The sequence below is a fragment of the Phyllobates terribilis genome, unplaced genomic scaffold, assembly GCF_046119375.1.
Source record: "Phyllobates terribilis strain yellow unplaced genomic scaffold, ASM4611937v1 Scaffold_1__5_contigs__length_1240528914, whole genome shotgun sequence".
Taxonomy (NCBI): Eukaryota; Metazoa; Chordata; class Amphibia; order Anura; family Dendrobatidae; genus Phyllobates; species Phyllobates terribilis.
Genome location: NW_027362761.1, coordinates 174,839,366 through 174,864,530, shown reverse-complemented (window position 1 = coordinate 174,864,530; position 25,165 = coordinate 174,839,366). Strand labels below are relative to the sequence as shown.

Sequence of the window (25,165 nt, the reverse complement as noted above, 5' to 3'; positions counted from 1 at the left end):
TACCACAGCAAGTCTTCCACGTCCTGAAGCCATACAGTATAACAGCCCCAGACCATCACACTACCACCACCATATTTTACTGTTGGTATGATGATCCTTTTCTGAAATGTTGTGTTACTTCTACGCCAGATGTAATGGGACATACTCCTTCCAAAAAGTTCAACTTGTCTCGTCAGTCCACAGAGTATTCTCCCAAATGTCCTGGCGATCATCAAGATGTTTTCTGGCAAAACTAAGATGAGCCTTAATGTTCTTTTTGCTCAACAGTGGTTTTCGTCTTGGAACTCTGCCATTTTCGCCTGGTCTTTTTCTTATGGTGGAGTCATGAACACTGACCTTAACTGAGGCAAGTAAGGTCTGCAGTTCTTTGGATGTTGTTGCGGGGTCTTTTGAGACCTCTTGGATGAGTCGTCACTGCGCTCTTGGGGTAATTTTGGTCTCCTGGGAAGTTTCACCACAGTTCCATGTTTTCACCATTTGTGGATAATGGGTTTCACTGTGGTTCGCTGAAGTCCCAAAGCTTTAGAAATGGCTTTAGAACCTTCTCCAGACTGATAGATCTCAATTACTTTGTTTCTCATTTGTTCCTGAATTTCTTTGGATGGCAGCTTGATATCTAGCTTTTGAAAATCTTTTGATCTACTTCACTTTGTCAGGCATGTCCTGTTTAAGTGATTTCTTGATTGAAAACAGGTGTGGCGGTAATCAGGCCTGTGTATGGCTATGTAAATTGAACTTTGCATCCCAAAGATGTGATAAACCACAGAAAATGTATGTTTTAAGGAGGGGGGATCACTTTTTCACACCGGGCCCTGTAGGTTTGGATTTCTTTTTCCCATAATAATAAAGAACTTAATTTAAAAACTGCATTTTGTGTTTACTTGTGTTATCTTTGTCTAATATTTAAATTTGTTTTGTGACCTGAAATATTTAAGTGTGACAAACATGCAAAAGAATAAGAAATCAAGAAGGGGGAAAACACTTTTTCACACCACTGTATATATGGCTACTTTCTGATGGTTCCTATTTTAGCTGCTACAACACTAACTCAAGATGTTAATCATGTCTGTAGAGACATAGGTATGTCGCTGACATGTACTCCCAGACGCAGTAATAGCTTTCAAGATGAGCATTATAAAAGAAAAGTAGAGCAACCAATGTGTTCAGTTATTTGATCTTTGAAGATAAATCCTTTTAAGCAGAGAAGTATGCTCCACAATGAGTAACATGTGCCACTACAGGGGACACAATAATTATAGACCATAGTTAAAACAAACCTAATTAAAGTAACATGATAAGCATTGAGAGGTAGGTAACAGTACAGCAAACTATGTGCATGTAATATGACTACTGGAATATCTAAAAGGTGTATGTCTATAAATATTCCATATTTTCATTCATTGCTAGGCTGGGTATAATTAGCAGTCATCCTTCACACTCTTCTGGGTTTAATTTTGTCCTTCCTCACTGCAGAATATCAGGTCATGAACATTTCCATTCATGTGTCTCATCTATTTTCCTTGGGAGAGCTGTGGAAATGAATGACATGAATGTCAGTTTCTATTAGCTCGGTTATTTTAAAGATTGTGTTTCTGCGTAAATCCAGTATAATTTTATTATCTTTCCCCTCTCGCCACTTGGTAATGTCCGTAACACTATTTACTTTGCTGGATGCTGTAATTTTCTGTGCTGATGCTTTTTTTGCCTGTGTTCAGTCAACGTGACACCCCAGCACGAGCACAGAGCAGCGACACAGCTGTAATTGGAACGGGGTATGATTTGCCCAAATAGATAGTTGTTGGCTGACCTTGCCAGCAGGTCATACTTGGTGGACGACTATGTCCTTGCCTGCAGTCTGTTTTCAGGCAGTTTGTGAAGATGCTAATTAGGTGCAGAGAACAGGGGAATGATGCCCAGCCTATACACGTACTGGAAGCTGTTAATGGCATTTCCTCTCTCATTTCATGCTCCATGTTTTCCACACACTCATCTTCATGTGTGTGCTATTAGTTTAGACTGATTCCAAACAGCTGTCCTTAGCTGGGAACAGTTTTGTTCAATACTCCTCTTTTACCGCCCCTTTAAAACATATTAATGAATGTCATAGTATGTACTCCAGGTAGTGAGAGTTTCTGTGACAGAACACAGAAGTTATAAATAATCAGCTGGAAAACTTTACCACTAGTTTTTCTTCACCTGGGAGAACAAGATGTCTATACTCACCCCCTCCATGAATTGGTAGGTTGTGAGTGGTTGTCTCATCAGTATTTTGCACCTATGTAGCCGCCATCTTTATATGGGTTTGCCGCACCCTGGTAGTGCATTTTGGTCTGAAGATCTGAGCAGGTAAATACTGCTGATTATTTTGCTGTGTTTTTTTTCTTGAATTTTGGGGGAATTTTAATTCTTATTATTGTGGCTATACTCATATTGGTCAACTCAAGACCTATTAAAAATAGTGCACATGTAACCTTAAAGGGAACCTGTCACCAGAAAAAAACACTTAACCTGCAGATATGGAGTTAATCTGCAGTTTAAAACCATTACTAACCTGCCTGACGCCTGCACTTAGCCAAACACTGCAGGGAGAAAATGAACTTTATTCCCCCCCGGCAGTGTTCGGATTTCAGTCATGCCCCCGGCCCTGACTGTCACTGCATTGAGGCCGGCTGTCATTCAGTGCCAGGGGCCCGGTTACAGCGGCCACTCTGTATTCTCAGAGCGATGAATTCTGAACCTGTGCCAGCGCCGCCCCTGTCACTGAAACCTGAACGCTGCCAGGGGGAATAAAGTTAATTTTCTCACCACAGCATTCGGTTAATTGCGTGCATCGGCCCCGTTAATAACGCTATTAACCTGCATATTAGCCCCATATCTGCAGGTTAATAGCGTTTTTCTGGTGACAGGTTCCCTTTAAGTCTTGGCACTGCAGCTCAGTTTAGTAAAGTAAATGGGGCTAAGCAGAGTTGCGTTGCAGAACCAGGCACAGCCACACTTGTATGGATGTATCTGTCAGATACTGCACTGGAGGACTGCGACACTACCCTGTGTTCTGCTAAAAAATGCATACATTTAAGGGGTTTTCCCACCAACAAAGTACATTTTAATCAATAGATCTCGGAATAATAATAAGTTCCACAATTGGATGTGTTAAATAAAATGTTCCTGTGCTGAGATCTTATAAATGTGCCCCTGCTGTGTACTGTGTAATGGCTGTGTCTGACCGTGCAGGAACATGGTCTGATCATACCACATCTCCTGGGCAGGGAAGAAGGCAAAGAGTATCCAGACAGGACAGCATGGGATGACAGCTGATTCTTTCTGTGAGGTAAAACATGTTTTTAAACAGGCATGGAAATGTTTTACCTCACAGAAAGCAGCATCTGTGATCTCACTCTGTAATACCTGTATGGTCATTTGCTCCCTTCCTTGGCCAGAAGTGCAGACCATGTTTCTGCATGGTAAAACACAGTCAGTCAGTATGCTGCACACTCCCTTTATCATGATTGAGAGTGCTCACTTGCCCAAAGCAAGCGCTACCTGAATTGAATCACTGACCCTTCACATCTGCACTGACAGGACCCAATTCACACACAGTGTCTGTATCAAATGTGGGCGCACACTCATTCCTGTCTGCTCGCTGTACACAGGATCATACAGTAGTGAGAGGCCGCTGCTGATAAGAAGAGGATGAGAGAGCACCCACAATGATACTGTGCAGGCACTCAGCTCATTCAGTTTCACTGCGGACGTGCAGAGCATGGGATTCCATTCTGGCAGTGCTCGCTCGGTCAGTCAAGCGAAGGGGTGGTACGCGGCATGTTGATTATGGGGGGGAAGAACAGTGCACTGAGCCCTTTGCCATGCCAAGGGTGCACCAAGGAGCTCAATTTAACATATGAAATAAAGCCGCCTTCTTGTCCAACTAAAGAAGTAAAATCTATACTGCAGGTATGAGTCTTGTAGCTCCTAAGTCCTCTCTAGGACTGTAAAAGTAGTTTAAATTGCGGGTGACAGACTCCCTTTTAGTGACTTTGGAATAAGGTGTATGTCAGGAAATATCATTATTTTTACTTGAAGACCTCTGAAACTGAATACATTTTAAAAGTACAGAAAGCATGTTCTTTGACTTTTCACTATGCATCGAACAACAATAGCTCTCTAGTACATCAGAACAATATAATGATCTTATTGCCGCTTAGAAATTTTCAGAACCTTGATAATATTCTGTTTTATTTCCTGTCTGTTCTGTGTTCAGGCCCAGCTTATCGCGCAGTCTATAGGTCAGGCATTCAGTGTCGCTTACCAGGAATTCCTGAGAGCTAATGGCATTAACCCAGAAGATCTGAGCCAGAAGGAATACAGTGACTTACTCAACACCCAGGACATGTATAATGATGACCTCATCCACTTCTCCAAGTCCGAGAACTGCAAAGATGTAGGTATTCTGATCTAATGTGTGCTCGGCTTACCCCTTGTAAATCTGGAAACAACATGTATAACTGAGTAGTATTAGGTGAGACTTAGTTAAAAATTATATTATACGTTTTGGTGAGTAAAAATAAATTAAATAAAGTACAAATTTTTATATATAGTTGCAATTTATATCTCTGTAGTGCTAGGAAATTGTCTCTCTCCACTACCATCTGAGCGGAACAAACACTGTTCTTCCACTCAGATGGAATTACAGCCGATTAGCGGGCCCCTGATGGACTGCAGTGGTCACATGAGATTGTTCAGCTCAGGAAACCTGTGGGGGACACGGGGCTGAAAGTCAAGGACTGGTGTTGGGAGATAGTGTGTAGTTTTTTTTTTACATTTCATACAGCAGCTTGAGGCCATTAGCAAGAGTTTGTTCACTTTAATGGTATTTCTCAATTGATACTACATACTTCATATACTCCATTAACCCCTTAACGATATGACGTAATTATACATCATAGGCTGCCACCCCTCTTTGGTGCGGGCTCTGGCGCTAAGCCCGCACTTTTTCCAGCACATGACAGCTGATCTGCCCCTAACAGCCTTGGGTGGAATCGTGATCCACCTGCGGCTGTTAACTTGTTAAATGCTGCTGTCAATCTCTGAGAGCGCCATTTAACTCGCGCAAACCAGATGCGTGTCATTAGCTCCGCCCACCGGCGCCCCTGTCACATGATCGCGGGGCGCCGATGGGTTGGCCTGACAACCTGGGGGCTGCCGGAGACCACTATGGTTGTCATTGCTGAACTGCTATGAGCGCCGTAGCAGATGAGCATTTTTCTTAAGTGTATCACGAGCGATCAGATGATCGCAGCTTCAAGTCTCCTTAGAGAACTATTGAAGCATGTGAAAAGTAAAAAAAAAAAATTTTTTTTTAAAAATATAAAAGTTCAAGTCACCCTCCTTTTGCCCCATTAAAAATAAAGCAAAAAAAATACACATATTTGGTATCTCCGCGTTCATAATCACCCGATCTATCAATATATAAAGGGAATTAATCTGATGGGTAAATGGCGTAACGAGACAAAAAATCAAAATACAAGAATTATGGTTTTTTGGTCGCCGCAACATTGCAATAAACGGGCGATCAAAACATTGTATCTACCCCAAAATGGTATCAATAAAAAACGTCCTCATCCCGCCCCAGATCCGCAAAAAAATGGAGATGCTACAGATCTCAAAAAATGGCGCCATTTTTTTTTTCATTTACAAACTTTGAATTTTTTTTTCCACTGCTTAAATAAAAAAGAACCTATACATGTTTTGGTATCTGTGAAATCGTAATTACCTGGAGAATCATATTGCCAGGTCAGTTTTAGCATTTAGTGAACATGGTAAGAAAAAAAAAAAACTATTGTGGAATTGCACTTTTTTTGTAATTTCACTGAATTTAAAATTTTTCTTCCCTTTTTCCAGTACACAATGTGGTAAAGTCAATGGTGTCGTTCAATAGTACAACTCGTCCCACAAAAAAACAAGCCCTCACATGGCCATATTGGCAGAAAAATAAAAAAGTTATGGCTCTGGGAAGAAGGGGAGCAAAAAACGAAAATGGAAAAACCCATGGTCCTTAAGGGGTTAAAGCAAACAACCAAATAAATATTGATTAGATAATGTCTGCAGACCATTGTAATTAACAGATTATCAAATAATGCTGACCTATCATAGATTTTATTTTGAAAGAAACTGCTGTTTTATTGATGCAAAATATTAGGAATACATAGGTGATATTCTTAATAATATAGTTAAAAGGGTATTCCCATCTCCAAGATCCTATCCCAATATGTAGTAGGTGTAGTAATAATAATATTAGCAAATAGCTCCAATTAGAAATGTAGTATAGTATTTTTGATTCACCATGTCAGTTACCTCACGTACAGGCATCGCAGGACCTTAGGTATCCATGGTTACGACCACTAGCAACTAGCTAACTAACTGTCACTATATCAGTGGACGTAACCATGGATACCTAAGGTCCTGCGATGCCTGTACATGAGGAAAGAGACATAGTACATATTGGGATAGGATCTTGCAGAAGGAGATATCCCTTTAACTTAGTTTCACCTTTTATCTTTCAGGTTTTTATTGAAAAACAGAAGGGTGAAATCCTTGGTGTCGTGATTGTAGAATCTGGTTGGGGCTCCATTCTGCCAACAGTTATTATTGCTAATATGATGCACGGAGGACCTGCCGAGAAATCAGGGAAATTGAATATCGGGGATCAGATCATGTCCATCAATGGCACGAGTTTAGTTGGTTTACCACTCTCTACTTGTCAGAGCATAATAAAGGTAACAAATAGTACAAATAATGAAACGTTTGTAAACCTTCCTGTGTCACAACCAGTACAGTGTATTTTTATTAATATTATTAAGAAGGGAGCTAATTAGTGTTCAAGCATATAAATGAAATCAATCCAATCAACAAGGTCTAAGATTCAGAGCCCTCTATGCAAGAAAGTAACTTGACCCATCCATCAGGGGATATCCTTAACCTCTGCATTTCTGGGATATCCACAGGGTATACCATAAATAAGTATGGGTCTCAATGGTGAGATTTTTCCTTTAAAAGTTTAAAGGGTTTGTCCTCATTATATTTTAACAGATGTTTGCAGGCATGGTTTTGTGACACTAGTATATAAGTATCACAGGTCCTCCTTCTTTCTCACAGACTGAACAGTTCTCTTTTCCAAATCAATGGCAGCTGTAATGTAATGTGACCCGACCATTAGTCTCCTCCAGTTGAAAAACACTTAATAAGGAAAAGCTGCTTTTCTATTGGAGGCCGCTGATGACCGGTCTGGTCACATGCTCCTCCATTAGCAGCCATTTTGAGAACGGGAGGGCTGTTCAGACTGTGAGAAAGGTTGTACTAAGTCGTGTGGTAGAAGAAACTGTGATACGTATACATTACTATGTGACATAAATAAAGTCTCCAAACACATCTGCTACAATAAAGATAATGTGTCCATCCCCTTTAATTTGCACAAAGTTGGTGTTTATTTGGCTGTGTATGTACATGCCTATAAGAGTTAAATTTACATATTGGATTTTTTAGGGCTTAAAGAACCAGTCCAGAGTGAAGCTGAACATTGTGAGATGTCCTCCAGTTACCACTGTCTTAATTCGAAGACCTGACCTTAGATACCAGCTTGGCTTCAGTGTACAGAATGGAATTGTGAGTTGCCGCACTCTTTAAGAATGTACTCATGTTTAGTTCATACTGTCTTTACTCATTAAAGAGTTTGTACTGAGTATGGCTCAGGGATAACGCCCTGATTGCTCGAGGTCCAAGTGATGGCACCCAGCACCGATCCCATGAATAAGGCTGTCAAGTGCCACGTCTGAATGACATAGAAAGTCGAGCAAGCACCCCTCCGCTCCACTCAGACAGGATTCTTTTGAGTCCCTTTCACTGGATCGCTTGCGGACTCCATCAGTCAGACCTCCAGCGATAAAGAAATTATCCCATATCCTATACAGAGCTTCCATACTTGTACAGACCCTTGGAAATACTTAATAGTTCTAGAGCCAAACACTAGGCTTTAACATGGATACGCATTTCACAGATATGCATTACTGGACCTATAAAATATTATAGGACCATAATGCACCACCGTGTACCTCTTATTGTATACACAGGAATACTAGAGTAATTTCTTACAAATTCATATGAGAATTATAATTGTGGCTTGCTTCCCCGAATGTTTCATTATGGAGATATTCTGCATTGAGAGCTTTTTGGGGAGAAAACCAGTGCCTCACAGACTAATATCAACTTGTGAGGTCTGTAGGTAAAACATAAATTGGACTACAACCTTAATTTTCTTGAAGCGTACCCTTTACCTGTGTATCCCGCTATTATAACCATGCATGGTTGGCTTATTCATAACCTGCAAGTTGTGGCTTGAAATGAGCATTGAGCTCTCTTAAGGATTCAAAGCACCGCTGTTTTCCCTTGAGAGTATTTTTAACTAAGACGCTCTTGGAGATATGAATAATTTGCTGGGTTTATTATTAGCTTTTGTTCACAAGCCTCCAGCGCTGTCTGTTATGCTGCAGCATTGGTGAGAAATAGCTTTAGCTTAAAGAGAAGTATAGACATGTTGGATATGCAAGCAGGACAGACAATAGTCTAATTTTACCACTTGGCTTGTTACTTTGACTGATGTTCTCCTGAAACACAGTGATGAATTAAAAAGACTTGAAGAATTAATCTAAAAACTAGAAACTGGGAAACTCAAGAAAAATGGCTCTAGCAGTCATTCCACACTTTAAGGGGTGCTATAGTGTAGTGTGGCTAGTACTAGACAAATGGATCAATATTATAGTGTAAGAATGATTCTTGCAAGGTGCCTAAATATAATTTACTGCTTAAGTATTTCCAGACCACCCATACACTTTATACGTGCGGGTGGTCCACACTTGCATCAATGCAGAGTAACCAGGGAGAGAGCAGTAACTGCTGGGTCCTTGGAGAACCAGTGAGCTCGGTTATGTAGGCTTAAGGCTAAATTTCCCATGTAACAAGGGCTAATATAATAGACCCAGTTACAGGAGAAGTCATCAATAAACAGAATGTATTAATATTCTAAAGTGACACCCAAAGATATTTTAAGAAGATCTCATGGGGGCACAGTGAAATAAATGAAAAAAAAAAAGCAAGAAAAAAATAAATAAAATGGAACTAAAAAAAAAAGACACCACCAAATTTGTTTCTAGCCCCTTCCACATTAAAAAAAATATCAATATATAAAAATAATTCCTATGGTAAAGGAAACACAATACATTTGAGTTTATTGATTGCATCATAAAAAGGGATCCATCATAAAAAGGGATCTAGTTTTTATCCAGCACAAAGTAATGTTGGATCTCTGGTAGGCCTCACCAGTCAAACCCTCATGGATGACTTGTATATGTCCTGTGCCCCCGGGTTCCTCTTCACCAACATAACCATGGTGGATAAAAGTAGTGTGGATCCGTGGTCAGGAATTTATGCTGATTCTTCATGTAGCTTCATGGATTCCATCAGAGAAATACAAGGGAACATTTCCCAGTGTTTTTCCTTGTATAGGTTGATTGGATCCTTTTTATTCTGCTTTTGTTACAAAGTATCTGACACTGCAATATGGTTTTGTGATTAAAGCCTACCAGAGTAATGACTATACAGGATTGATGAGCTGGAGATTGATTTTTTTGATCCTTGAGAGCAAGATTGTTAACAAGAAAAATACATTTTCTTGTGTCTTTTCAATGTGAAGACCCTTAATGCATCAGCCCACATTTGTGGAACCCCATTGATGTTTTAAGGAATGGACACTTTTGTTGCAGAAACTTTTTGAATGTGACTATATTCTTAGAATCCTATTCATAATGCAGTTCTCTAATATAAGTTATGATATAAACCAGAGCTAGGTTATATGTCCTTATTTATCAGTATTAATGGACCATCTGCATTGTGCCTAGAAAGGCTAAAAAAAAATAGAGGCATTGGTAAAAACATTGGTAAAACATTGGTAAAAACATGTCAGATGTTTTAAATACATTGTAAACCTCTATACAGCATATTTTGGGTGCAGGACAATGAAGCGGATTCTGCAGTTAATGTACAATGGGAGTCAGCTGTGTTCTACAGCTGGCATCTGCTTTTAATGCTAGGACAGATTGTGGGTGTTTTACTGTTTACATGCCATGGTGAGTAGCAACCACAGCATCCAAGTCACAACGATCAATAATCCAGGAGAAGAAAAGGAAAAAGCGCTGCACTCACCATCCCATAAAATCCATCCTTTATTTTATTCATGTACAAGACTGGTAAAACTGGTAGCAAGGGAATGCGGGTAGTGTGAGGACTACGGCTGTTACCCGCATTCCCCTGCTACCAGTTTTTATGTCTTCTACAAGAAGAAAATAAAGGATGGGGTTTATGGGATGGTCAGTGCCGCTTTTTTCGTTTCTTCTGCTGGATCATAGACTTTTGTATGGAGCTGATCACCACCCCTTGACCTCCACAATGTGCTTTTGATGATTTTGCAAAAGAGATCTCTGAGTGGATAGTGCTGCACTGCTCTGCTCTTTTTTTTGATCAGTCGGCACGGTCACTCTGCGATGTGATTGCCGATGAGTTGTCATAGCAGTCCAGTGCCCACTGAAGGTCCACTTGCCTGCAATCATTGTACTCCAGGAAGTGCTCAATAGTTGGCTGTTAAAATGACAATACAATTCTATGCAAAAGTATAGCAATGTCTTGTACTTGAGATGAAGTGATTGCAGATTGTTGTTCCCAAGAAGTATGTAAAAATAGCTTAAAGGGAATCTGTCAGCAGGATTTCACCTCCCTCCAAACTTTATTTGTGCATGTAGCCCTTTCAAAGACAAGTTCAGCAACACCTTTACATGGCCAGTCCATTCCTCCTCTACGGAACAATCAGTGTTGAATTGATATGCAAATTGTTATGATAAAACTGAAGCCTCTGTCACTCCAGCTCTGTTCCCTACCCAGCACTGCCTCCTCCTGCTTGATAGACGGCCTCTGTTCTGTGTGACTTCAGGCAAAAAAGTCATCAGTCCAGCAGGAGGAGGCAGCGCAGGAACGGAGCAGGAATGTCAGAGGCTTCAGATCTATTATACCTCTCAAAAAATAAAGGGAACACTTAAACAACAGAATATAACTCCCAAGTAAATCAAACTTCTGTGAAATCAAACTGTCCACTTAGGAAGCAACACTGATTGACAATCAATTTCACATCCTGTTGTGCAAATGGAATAGACAATAGATGGAAATTATTGGCAATTATCAAGACACCCTCAATAAAGGAGTGGTTCTGCAGGTGGGGACCACAGACCACATCTCAGTACCAATGCTTTCTGGCTGATGTTTTGGTCACTTTTGAATGTTGGTTGTGCTTTCACACTCGTGGTAGCCTGAGAAGGACTCTACAACCCACAGAAGTTGCTCAGGTAGTGCAGCTCATCCAGGATGGCACATCAATGCGAGCTGTGGCAAGAAGGTTTGCTGTGTCTGTCAGCGTAGTGGCCAGAGGCTGGAGGCGCTACCAGGAGACAGGCCAGTACACCAGGAGATGTGAAGGGGGCCGTAGGAGGGAAACAACCCAGCAGCAGGACCGCTACCTCTGCCTTTGTGCAAGGAGGAACAGGAGGAGCACTGCCAGAGCCCTTCAAAATGACCTCCTGCAGGCCACAAATGTGCATGTGTCTGCAGAAACTATTTAGAAACCGACTCCATGAGGGTGGTATGAGGGCCCGACGTCCACAGATGGGGGTTGTGCTCACAGCCCAACACCGTACAGGACGCTTTGCATATTTGCCACAGAACACCAGGGTTGGCAAAGTCGCTCCTGGCGCCCTGTGCTCTTCACAGATGAAAGCAGGTTCACACTGAGCACATGTGACAGACGTGACAGAGTCTGGAGACGCCGTGGAGAGCGATCTGCTGGCTGCAACATCCTTCAGCATGACCGGTTTGGCAGTGGGTCAGTGATGGTGTGGGGTGGCTTTTCTTTGGAGGGCCGCACAGCCCTCCATGAGCTCGCCAGAGGTAGCCTGACTGCCGTTAGGTACCGAGATGAGATCCTCAGACCCCTTGTGAGACCATATGCTGGTGCGGTTGGCCCTGGGTTCCTCCTAATGCAGGACAATGCCAGACCTCATGTGGCTGGAGTGTGTCAGCATTTCCTGCAAGATGAAGGCATTGAAGCTATGGACTGGCCCGCCCGTTCCCCAGACCTGAATCCGATTGAGCACATCTGGGACATCATGTCTCGCTCCATCCACCAACGTCACGTTGCACCACAGACTGTCCAGGAGTTGGCGGATGCTTTAGTCCAGGTCTGGGAGGAGATCCCGCAGGAGACCATCCGCAACCTCATCAGGAGCATGCCCAGGCGTTGTAGGGAGGTCATACAGGCATGTGGAGGCCACACACAATACTGAGCCTCATTTTGACTTTTTTTAAGGACATTACATCACAGTTGGATCAGTCTGTAATGTGTTTTTCCACTTTAATTTTGGGGGTGGCTCCAAATCCAGGCCTCCATTGGTTAATAAATTTGATTTCCATTGATGATTTTTGTGTGATTTTGTTGTCAGCACATTCAACTTTGTACAGAACAAAGTATTCAATGAGAATATTTCATTCATTCAGATCTAGGATGTGTTATTTGAGTGTTCCCTTTATTGTTTTGAGCAGTGTAGTTCTTCAGCCTCATTTACATATCAATTCAATGGAACTGACAGTCTAGGTAAAGGTATTGCTAGACTTGTCTTTGGAAAAGCTACATGTTCATATAAATACAGGTGCATCTCACTAAATTAGAATATCATCAAAAAGTTAATTTATTTCAGTTCTTCAATACAAAACGTGAAACTCATATATTATATAGAGTCATTATAAATAGAGTGATCTATTTCAAGTGTTTATTTCTGTTAATGTTGATGATTATGGCTTACAGCCAATGAAAACACAAAAGTCATTATCTCAGTAAATTAGAATACTTTATAACAACAGCTTGAAAAATTATTTTAAAATCCGAAATGTTGGCCTACTGAAATGTATGTTCAGTAAATGCACTCAATACTTGGTCGGGGCTCCTTTTGCATCAATTACTGCATCAATGCGGCGTGGCATGGAGGCGATCAGCCTGTGGCACTTCTGAGGTGTTATGGAAGCCCAGGTTGCTTTGATAGCAGCCTTCAGCTCGTCTGCATTGTTGGGTATGGTGTCTCATCTTCCTCTTGACAATACCCCATAGATTCTCTATGGGGTTAAGGTCAGGTGAGTTTGCTCGCCAATCAAGCACAGTGATACTGCTGTTGTTAAACAAGGAGTTGGTACTTTTGGCAGTGTGGACAGGTGTCAAGTCCTGCTGGAGAATGAAATTTCCATCTCCAAAAAGCTTGTCGGCAGAGGGAAGCATGAAGTGCTCTAAAATTTCCTGGTAGACGGCTGCGCTGACTTTGGTCCAGATCAAGCACAGTGGACCTACAGCAGCAGATGACATGGCTCCCCAAACCACTTTTTGTATTGAAGAACTGAAATAAATTAACTTTTTGATGATATCCTAACTTAGTGAGAAGCACTTGTAGTTTTGAGGATGAAATCCTCTAGACAGATTCCTTTTTGACATGTTTAAAAAATCTTAAAAAAAAAACCAACTCTTAAAAAAATTAATGATAACAAAAATTTACCATATTTATTATCCCTGTGTCTGTAAATGCCCAAACTTTTCAAATATCACACATTTTATGTTGCTGGTTTAATACAAATTAAGAAAATGCCAGAATTGCTGTTTTACAATCACTTTGCATGTCCCCAAAAACTAAATGAGAAAAAAAAAATGTATGTAATTCCAGTGGTACAATATACACACTGTTCCATCGATGGAATAACAGTTGTGACTGTCCGTATCTGGAGACTCAACTGATCCTTCAGAGCAACATTGTTAGCCAGGAATATAATTTTATTTAGGTTTTATGTTTTTGCAGAATACACCTAACATGCTATTAATACCACAAAGAGAACAATTTAAAAAGTAATCCCGAGTGAAAATGGCAGAATTGATTTTTTTTTTGCTGTTTTTTAGTTATAGTTCTTAAAAAAAAAAAAAAAAAAAAAATTAAACTTTTCCCAGAACTTTTAGTCTTCATACAACTATATCGTTGAAAGACTAAAAAAACAGTTATGGGTCTTGGAAGACCGAGACGGAAAAACAGAAAATATTTTATTGAATTCTAAAGCTGATTTAGTTGTAAATTAACTGAACTTACATTCCAAGACTCTTGGGCACCATTCATAAATTACAGATTTGGCCAGAATTTTCCATAAATATTTGAAAGCCGAAACCAGGACAGTATCCTGAACACAGGAAAAATGTAATGCAAGGATATACACTGCTCAAAAAAATAAAGGGAACACTCAAATAACACATCCTAGATCTGAATGAATGAAATATTCTCATTGAATACTTTGTTCTGTACAAAGTTGAATGTGCTGACAACAAAATCACACAAAAATCATCAATGGAAATCAAATTTATTAACCAATGGAGGCCTGGATTTGGAGTCACCCCCAAAATTAAAGTGGAAAAACACACTACAGGCTGATCCAACTTTGATGTAATGTCATTAAAACAAGTCAAAATGAGGCTCAGTATTGTGTGTGGCCTCCACGTGCCTGTATGACCTCCCTAGAAAGCCTGGGCATGCTCCTGATGAGGTTGCGGATGGTCTCCTGTGGGATCTCCTCCCAGACCTGGACTAAAGCATCCGTCAACTCCTGGACAGTCTGTGGTGCAACGTGACATTGGTGGATGTAGTGAGACATGATGTCCCAGATGTGCTCAATTGGATTCAGGTCTGGGGAACGAGCGGGCCAGTCCTTAGCTTCAATGTGTTCATCTTGCAGGAACTGATGACACACTCCAGCCACAGGAGGTCTGGCATTTTCCTGCATTAGGAGGAACCCAGGGCCAACCGCACCAGCATATGGTCTCACAAGGGGTCTGAGTATCTCACCCTGGTACCGAATGACAGTCAGGCTACCTCTCTCGAGCACATGGTGGGCTGTGCGGCCCTCCAAAGACATGCCACCCCACACCATTACTGACCCACTGCCAAACCGGTCATGCTGAAGGATGTTGCAGCCAGCAGATCGCTCTCCACTGCGTCTCCAGACTCTGTCACGTCTGTCACATGTGCTCAGTGTTAACCTGCTTTAATCTGTGAAGTGCACAGGGCGCCAGTGGCGACTTTGCCAATCCTGGTGTTCTGTGGCAAATGCCAAGCGTCCTGCACGGTGTTGGGCTGTGAGCACAACCCCCATCTGTGTACGTGGGGCCCTCATACCACCCTCATGGAGTCGATTTCTAACCGTTTGTGCAGACACATGCACATTTGTGGCCTGCTGGAGGTCATTTTGCAGGGCTCTGGCAGTGCTTCTCCAGTTCCTCCTTGCACAAAGGCGGAGGCAGCGGTCCTGCTGCTGGGTTGTTTCCCTCCTACGGCCCCCTCCACATCTCCTGGTGTACTGGCCTGTCTCCTGGTAGAGCCTCCAGCCTCTGGACACTACGCTGACAGACACAGCAAACCTTCTTGCCACAGCTCACATTGATGTGCCATACTGGATGAGCTGCTCTACCTGAGCAACTTCTGTGGGTTGTAGAGTCCGTCTCATGCTACCATGAGTGTGAAAGCACAGCCAACATTCAAAAGTGACCAAAACATCAGCCAGAAAGCATTGGTACTGAGATGTGGTCTGTGGTCCCCACCTGCAGAACCAATCCTTTACTGAGGTTGTCTTGATAATTGCCAATAATTTCCATCTATTGTCTATTCCATTTGCACAACAGCATGTGAAATTGATTGTCAGTCAGTGTTGCTTCCTAAGTGGACAGTTTGATTTCACAGAAGTTTGATTTACTTGGAGTTATATTCTGTTGTTTAAGTGTTCCCTTTATTTTTTTGAGCAGTGTATATGTATTTTTTTCTTCTTTGTATCTGATTTTGTCTTGAAAATACTGATCCATAACATGGCCCAAGGGGCTTTCTTACATTCCACGTTGCTGATGTCTGATTTTCTTATGTTCAGATTTGCAGCCTAATGCGAGGAGGTATTGCAGAGCGAGGTGGTGTACGAGTGGGTCATCGCATTATTGAAATTAATGGACAAAGTGTTGTAGCAACTCCTCATGAAAAGATAGTTCATATTCTCTCCAATGCAGTTGGCGAGGTAAGGAATGAACGGTTCTCATTGCCGTCTTGTCTTTTTTGGCTGCATTATCTCATGGTTAGAAGAAGTTGCACATTAGGTGTTGTTTTGTTAATGAGATCTACTGGGAAATATAATTGTGTCATTATTATATCTAGTTATCTCAGGATTAAAAGAATGTGGACATTAATTACAAGATCAGACATTTGACCCCCCATTATTACAGACTATTTTTTTCTGATGTTTGTTAAAGCACTCAGTGACTTTTACCCTGGGGATACATGGCGACTTTGGCCGCGACACAAGTAGATTTTAGTCAAAAATTGTTGTGTTAATGGTGCATCACATCTCCATACACAGGTATGGGGTCACATTGTGTTTCGGGGGGGGGGGGGGTAGTGCATTTGTGATAAGCAAGTCGCAATAAATTGTACCTGTTGGATCTTTCGCCACTTGCTTGTCACGGTGCTGACTGGGTTACCATTAACTTCTATTGGCTGCGAGTAGGATTACTGATACACTTGACCGGGGTGTGTTATACTGTTTTCTTAAGTCCCATTCACTTATATGGGATTTATCTAAACAGTAATACACAGCAAGCTACGCTGTTTGTCACTCAGGAGTGCCTCGGCATACTGTGCCATTCAAGGGTATTTTATGCTTCCAATTGGGCAGCAACAGCTTGGGCATGACTCTTTCTGTTTTAACTTAAGTTCAAGTGTACCAGTATTGAAAAAACTACTTAAAGGGAAACTATCATCAGAAAATAACCTATTGTTCAAATTAGATTTCGTGTTTAATGGATTTTTTTTTTTTTTTAAATTGGCAATTTTTTTTCTCACAATATATGTTAAAAGTAAAAAAAAATATAGGAATTTTGAAATGTTCACACTGGCCACTAAGGCTTTTTTACACTACGTCCCTGCTGTTTCAGGAAATAACACATGTACATTAGCCACAATAAACAGACTCTGACCCAATCTTTTGTATTAACGTGTCTAATGAGCGTGTGCAAAGGTCATTGTGAAGGGATGAGGAGCAGGGTCAGGTATAACATATACTGTTGTGTTGTGCTGTGTTATCAGCCATATATAGAGATGTTACCTGTCATTGTAATGCTGAAGGAGCTTTGCAGAAAACTCTTCTTGAAAGGACATAAGGTATGAGTCTACAAAAATCCAATGGCCAGCGTGAACCTTGCAAGATTACTAAGTTTGTTTTTTATAGTAAATATCTTGAATTAAAAAAAACAGCCATATTAGGGGAAAAAACAACATGTAACACAAAAAAATGATTTAAACAAAAGGTGATTTTCTAATGATCGATTCCCTAAAAGAAGCACATAGGAGTTTGGTATTTGGCCTACCAAGATCCATGACCTAATCTAAATCCTTATTGTCTGATAATTCATTTGGGCTTTGGTTAACAACAGTTCTTGTAGTAGGTCCTACAGTCTAATAGTTACCCTTTCCATAATGGTATGTGCACACAACATCTTTTTAAGATGGATTCTGCCAGAAAAAGTACCCCATAAAATGGACATAAGTGTACAGAAATATCAAAACAACATTGCTGTGCACATGTACAATCTTATGTCACTTCTTTTAATCGCTTCAGGGTTCTGAAACCCTAAAGTGGTTGAAACCAGTGACATGCTTATTCTTTTGGCGTTTTCAGCTGGGAAGCCGTCTGCTCTCCATACTGAGAGTATAGAGCGAGAGCTGGCGACAGAGCTACCGCAAGAACGCTGGCAAAGCTCGCCTTCCAAGCCGCTCGAGGAAAATGATTGTCAGCATTTTCCTGAAGCAGCTTGACCTGGGAAAACTCGGCAGGTCTAATAGACGCCATGTGCACATAGCCTAAGAATGGCAAAAAAGGGGATTCAATCAGTATAATCTTTCATTATTAGAGATGGCTATTCAGTATCGTTTTTTATCTCCACAGATACACATGAAGACAATGCCAGCCGCTATGTACCGACTGCTGACCGCACAGGAGCAACCAGTTTACATCTGATGGCCTCTCTGCTGCTTCACAACATGCATGGAGGACAGTTCGCCTCACTTGTGGTTGTTTTCCTAGTGCTGCCTTTGTGTCTGCAGAAACATCTCCAGGAACATTACACTGTTTTCATTTACATTTTTGGTTAATTTCTCGATGCCCATGAAATGAGTATTTTACAAAATGTCATGACTTCAAAGGCAACGTTTTCCAATGATGACTAAGCTAACACACGTTTTCCCAGTCAAGAAGACACCTTGCAGCTTTTGTACGGGGTGTCTTTGAGCCTCACAAGATCCCATGCCTAAAGCTGGCTCTTAAGTTGTCCGTTCCAAAAGGCTATCCAGCAACTGTTGATTGGGCTCACTTGATAGACATTATACCCTTGTTTCATGCATTTATAGCTCTAACACTTAAAAATGGCCAGTTCTTAATATCATATGTTACAAAAAATCCTAATGCATGTGTCACGGTAATAAAGTAGCAGGACTGAATCTTAGTTACAACTCGGCTGTGCATGAAGCTCTGGGACACCTTGAATTTACCAGTTATACTTTGTGTGCTTCTGTGACGTGTTCACTGTATCAAAGCACTGTTGAAACTCAATGAGAACTTTCAATATGATTAAGTAAGAGATGGCTTTCTACAAGTAACTTGATGTGGATATTAAATAATGCTTCGATGAATCGACCACAATCTACTGTTCTTCAATATATAATTCTACCTTAAATTATTTCATACAAGGTGTAAAAATGTTGCAACCTGGCTCCGCTAGCTCTCACTGTATTTTGCTCAGAAGATATATTCCAAATATCAGACGTGGCTTATTTGCACAATTAAGTGTATCCATGTAGTGGATAGTTGCAGCTAAAAAGACCATAGTTGGGAGAGGTGACCTCCACAAACTTGGTTGTACAGTATATATAGAGATCATTTCATTTTGATAAAGGCTTACTCATTCTTGTGTTGCAAATGTTAACTCCCCCGTGCACAAAAAGATCACTTGGCCATGTGTGGTTTTCTTTCTTTCCTCTGTTTTTCAACAATGTTACATCCTAATTTTGGTGAGATGATACTGCCCATTTTTGAACATCTTTGTTCACCAATGCAAACTTGGGCAATCTTACTTTATTTCCCATCAAGCAGTGACCTCCGTAAGAAATACTCAGATGTACAGTATGTCTACACTGAACAACATCATATCCATAAATATTGTAATGTCGTGCACCGGGACATCAACTCAGCATTTTATGTGCAGTTAAGCCCTACAATTGCTGCTGATTAAATATCCATTGAAGTGTGAAATGCTCTTTTTCAGACAAGATGCCATTTGTAACAAATCAGATCTGGATGGTTGTTGCAATGTTTAGAATTTGTTTACTTTTTACAATCACTTAGGAGAAGGACTAGTAGGCAGACTAGTGACATGACATGCTGGCCTCATATGCAGACCCCTTTTCGGAATGGGCTGATCTATTGACCAAGCCTGATGGCTGAGACTACAGATGACTGTTAGATTTGAGCCTGTGTGTCCTTTACATATATATATCCCAAAATTATTCTTAACCAGAACTAGGCTGTTTGTTTAGATATAGCAAGGGATCATTAATAGCAACTTGATGTTTTCTAGGTGTCGTGACCAACATCTGGTGTTTCCAAACCATGCAACCATTTTTGGAACCATGGTGGTGGGCAGTGTAATGCGAAGATTAATTTTACCTGTTACTAGCGATGGAAAGCTACTTCGCAAACATAAATACCAGCAGGGCTCAACGTAAACCTTATTTATACCAGCTGGATTATTAATGTTGACCATGGGGGTCATTCTGAGACAACATATTGACAGATGCCTGTATTGGTATTGCAGATGCGTGGCCAGCACATGGTATTGTAGGCTCCGTACCGTTAAAGACTAGAGCGATGACCGCTTCCAGCTAAGTGTTTACACAATTTGATTTACAATGTCTATACTTTACTGACTTCTGCTACTATGTGTCCAAATAACACTTCTAGGTGGAGTTACTGGACCTTTCTTCTTAAGTTCTCCCAAGTTTGATAGGACATGTTTACATATACATGATGGAGATTTTTTTTGTCCCACTTAAGTAACTGTAGTTGGTCGCTTTCAGACGAGAAATCTATCGCTAAATAGTCCTAATGTTATGGAAGAATAAAAAGAGCAAATTTAATATTTAAAACAAAAGCAGATAGTTGGTTCAACCTGAAGAGAACCAAGCTGATATCATGCAATTAATATTTATATTGTGATGTAGATACTTGTGTTCAGCTGTATAACAAGGTTTATTAATAAAGTGTGAAGATGATTTATTAGTTTCATAGAGTTGGCACTTCTGTGAGAGCTTTGATATGAAGAAAATTGGGAATGTATTTATTTATTTATTTGTTAGGGTTTTTGGTGTGTTCTGAAATGATAACTTTTTCTGTTCATCTAGGGCTAGGTTTACATAGTGTTCTCTCCTCGTTCAATGGCTCTGTCAAGGCTTACGCCCGAATTCCCTCCAAATAGGATTCGGAAGTATGCGCCAAGGGGACCATTGGCTATAATGATGCAGATGGAGTCACTGTGGGCTCTGTCATGCATCATAGTCGGCCGCTTACGCCTATTGGAAGCAGGCACCTAAACGTAGTCGTTTTGCGAAGATGTTCAGACGCAAGTCCTGACGGGGCCACTGAACGTAGGGAAAAATGCTATGTGAACCCAGCCTAAGAGACCTGGCGCTATCTAGTAATGACCCGGATAAAGATGTGCAATAACATTATAAGATTATGAATAGTAGGTTGGACAAACTTCATTTTTAAGGCTAAGGCCAACTATACATATTAGATGACAGTTGGCCAAACGATGGTCCAGCCGATTGTTCAGCTGGCACCCATTTCAGCCGAATCTCCCATACTCGGGAGCGAAGCGCTCATCGGCTAAGTGCTCTGGTGTTCTGTATGAGAGAGCCATTGCCAGACATGTCTGGCAGTGGCTTATCTCCAGGAGATAATACGATTGGCAGTCTGAAATCAGACATGCCAGAACTATATTTTCCATGACAATAAAATGTCTGGGGCTCCCATACTCATAACACTGTCGTTCGAATCCGGCAATATCGGCAGGTACGACTGACATTAGTCTAGTGTGTATAGGGGGCTTAAGTTCCCATGATGAGTATTTGGTGAATTTTTTCCACTGCATATTTTCATGTGCAAAAAAAACAGTGTATTACAGTTCGAGCAAAATGGATGAGATTTATGTAACTCTCATGCGCACGGTGCTGTGTTTTAACACAACGTAAATTAACCTATGGTCCACTTCTTTAAATCCGCAACTTGTCAATTTCTTTTGGGGGTAAATATGTGATTTATTCGCAGGTTTTCCCCATATACTTGAATCTGCAGATAAAAACACAGTTTTTTTTTTTTTAGTAAGTTCCTGCAGAAAAAATGTAAAACCACATTTAATCCACACATGACTTTATCAATTCCGTTTTATGAAGCCAAGTAACTCCTCAAATAGGAAGTAATTTGCTTAAAACATGGCATACCAAAAAGAGGCAAAACGGCAACTGAAAAAACGTGATAAAGCAAATGTATGGGAAAATTAAAAAAAAATGCAATTAAGAAACACAAGGTGTCTAAATTGGCTAATTCTTGCCACATCAAAAATGCCCCAAATGCTCATCTTGGGAACTTGGCCTAAGAAACATCTGCAGCCTCGTTGTGGTTGGCTATTGCACACCAGCAAGTTCCTTTTAAGACTAGATAAGAAAGCTGTAATTGTGTATGACTTAATAAAGAAACATTCAAGAAATAACAAATATTTTGACTGAGGAGGATAAATTAGAGAAAAAGACATCATACTGATAGGTTTTATTATTTCCAGCTTATGGTGCTAGTATTCTCTACAAAATAAATCTGATTGTTTGTTTTTTTTTTTAATAACAAAGAGCAAAACTTTGTCACAAAAAATCCAGTTAATTCTGAATCTAGATTCAGGGGATGTCCTCAACAAAATGATTCTAAAATATTTAGTGCCCATGATATTGAAAAAAAAAATCACAAATAATTTAGCTATTGCTTCTCATATTGGGCTGTATTATGGACAGAGAAACAATGGCTGCGTGGGACAAGATAGGCAGGGTGCTATGTCAAGTGTCCAGCATGGCTCTCAAGGGTAGGCTACAATTATTACATTCTATATTCTGGTTTTCCAGCCTGCCTTGATTGTAAGAAGCTATAATTGTAGTATTTATTGTATACATTGTTCATTCTCATGTCATAAATTTGTCTGGAACTTTGTGCAATATCTGATTTCTATCACCATGTTATCTACACATAGCGAGTAGGAATGTATTTAGTATTTATAACTAAAGCAGAAATACATTGGTTTTAGTCTAATTTCTGGCATATAAAATCAAGGGATAAGGTGGTGTAGATGAAAAACTCACGTGACTTAATCTCTTACCCTTCAGCATCAAATATGTATTCATATTATGAGGATTTGCGGCTAGTGTGACAGCGAATACCACATGCTCATGATAAAATCTATTCCACTACGAACATGCCGGCCATTTTTTGCTTTGTAATAGTCCAATAGAAGAGCACAAGTGTCCGTGTCTTAAGATCCTCACAGAGAAGCACAGTGCTGCACACCTCACAACCCATCTGAATAAAGTTGCAATAGTTCATTTCCACTTTTTCTTTCTTTTGGACCATTTCTCCGTGAGCCTCTTTTTACAACACGCACTGCTGTCTTACTCCTATTTTTTAAGAAATTTAAAACCTTAAATGTTCTCCTAGGAAAATTAACTTTACTTGGGTAACACATCTTAGATATCCTGGTAATTCCTTTTTTTTAGGTATTATTTGAGTTGTTTGGTTACTTTTACAAATCACAGCTGCGTCGACAGACGTTTTGTACATACCTAGCAGAGTACTTAGAATATGCAGTTATACTATTGTTCTGTAAAGAGGGTGGAATAGAAATTATTGTAAATCGCTGAGAAAGTATAGTAATGTATTTGTAACTATTGTTCTTTGTAAACAGCAAACCCAAAAGGAATCAATGTGAGCCTGAAATGTTGATACTGCACATCTACTGAATGTAATTCCTCTGACGGCTTTGTCACAGATCCCTGACCCCTTTTTATCTGTGATGCAGCTGCAACAGTTCCATTGATTCTCAAGCTACTTTGTTGTGGTGTTTCTACTCTATGTATCTTTTATTTAACTGAGCGCTTGCTGATGTCTGTAACATTTGCAACAACAACTATAGTAATAATAATAATAATAATAATAATAATAAAACAGATGAGTACAAGTAACCCTGGTCAGAATCACTGGTATTCTTGTGTGTTGTGCCTTCTTTTATTGTATGAATGGGCCGGGGTGTTGTGCTATATATTCTTTTAACATGAGATTCTTTCCAGCTTCTAAAAACCTATTTAGGTGAAACGCCGGTACGACTGGTGTGGTCCGATCTGGGCTGCTGCTGTAGCGTGAGCTAAGACTTTGGAGACTTGGGTTATTCTTTCTGCTTAACTGTCTAGCATTTGCCAGCCCACTGGAGCATTAGTAAATTGCAGCACATCATTAAAATCGTGGTATGCTTACTGCAAAGCCTTGATTACAATTACCGCAGTATATTTGTGGTCAGTCATTTATTTTCCAGAATGTAAGACACTATACGTGTGTGTGTATATAAATATATGTATGGAGTGTAGAGTGTATATGCTGCTAGGAGTCCAGGCCACCTGTAGGAGAAAAGGACAGTGTCTTCATCATTATCTGTCACGTCTCTGGAGACAACAGATGAGATGCACAGGTTTATATCACCCAAGGAGAAGGAGGATTAAGCCAAGCTGAAATGCATCAACAGATAAGCCGTAATGGACATTTAATGGATTGACAGTTCTCTAGTCATATCTAGACTGCAGATCAGTTCTTTTACAGCGGCTGTAAACCAAATGTGAAGCCTAAACAAATAAAAGGTCTGCTATTGCTAATATGTGTGTCAGCCATGATTTTTTTCCTTCTATACATCAGCTACATGAACAGCTTTTGGACTGATGGTGAAGTAGTGCTGTGTGCTCCTTTTTAAAGGCATAGAAAACCTGCAGCTCAAGAATATCCCTGGTTCCCGGCTGCCCAGACCTGGCCTCTTCTGCTAAAATGAAAGGGAATATGTCAGCAGGATCATACACCGACCCCTAAACCACATGCATGGACATGTAGGTCTCTGAATTGTAAATCCATGGACACCTTTATATCTTCTATCTGTTGCTGCATTCCTGAGTAATTGGCATTTTATTCACATGTAAATGAGGAATTGAGTGCTGTGGGCGAGACTGAGCACTTAAAGGGATATTCCTATCTCCAATATCCTATCCCAATATGTAGTAGGTGTAATAATAATAGCAAATACCTCCAATTAGAAATGTAGTATAGTTTTTCTGATTTCGCTATGTCTCCTTCTGCATGTGCAGGGCATTGCAGGACCTTTAGGAATCCATGGTTACGACCACTTATATAGTGACAGCTAGTTGCTAGTGGTCATAACCATGGGTACCTAAGGTCCTGCAATTCCTTGCACATGCGGAAGGAGACATAGTGAATCAGAAAAACTATACTACATTTCTAATTAGAGGTATTTGCTAATATTATTATTATTACACCTACTACATACTGAGATAAGATATTGGAGATGGGAATACCCATTTAAGGAGCCAATGCCTCCCGGGGTTGTTTCCGCAGCCTCTTTAGCTTGATTGATAGCTCACTTTCGGATTTCCTTGTCTGGCACCGGACGCCACACATAGAGATGGGCAGATCAATTTGCAGGGACTCTAGTCAATCGACTAGGTGAGTGCTCTATGTGGCCACTGGACGGAGGCTCGCAAATCTCTCTTACTTTACAGGGTATTGATTAGCCAGGCTGGTGCAATGGTCATCA

General features: G+C 40.5%; 1 protein-coding gene across 5 annotated transcripts in view; it reads left to right on the top strand.

Annotated features, from left to right (window-relative positions):
• The window catches only part of APBA1 (amyloid beta precursor protein binding family A member 1), a 214,662-nt gene extending 192,513 nt beyond the window's left edge, over nt 1–22,149 (top strand). For all 5 annotated transcript variants that reach the window (XM_073670074.1, XM_073670132.1, XM_073670029.1 and 2 more), the window contains 5 exons: nt 4,259–4,438; nt 6,561–6,773; nt 7,540–7,659; nt 16,087–16,227; nt 18,151–22,149. In XM_073670074.1, the coding sequence (XP_073526175.1) occupies nt 4,259–4,438; nt 6,561–6,773; nt 7,540–7,659; nt 16,087–16,227; nt 18,151–18,222 (726 nt within the window). In that variant the 3' untranslated portion in view covers nt 18,223–22,149. The remainder of the gene's footprint in view (nt 1–4,258; nt 4,439–6,560; nt 6,774–7,539; nt 7,660–16,086; nt 16,228–18,150) is intronic.
• Nucleotides 22,150–25,165: the final 3,016 nt, after the last annotated feature.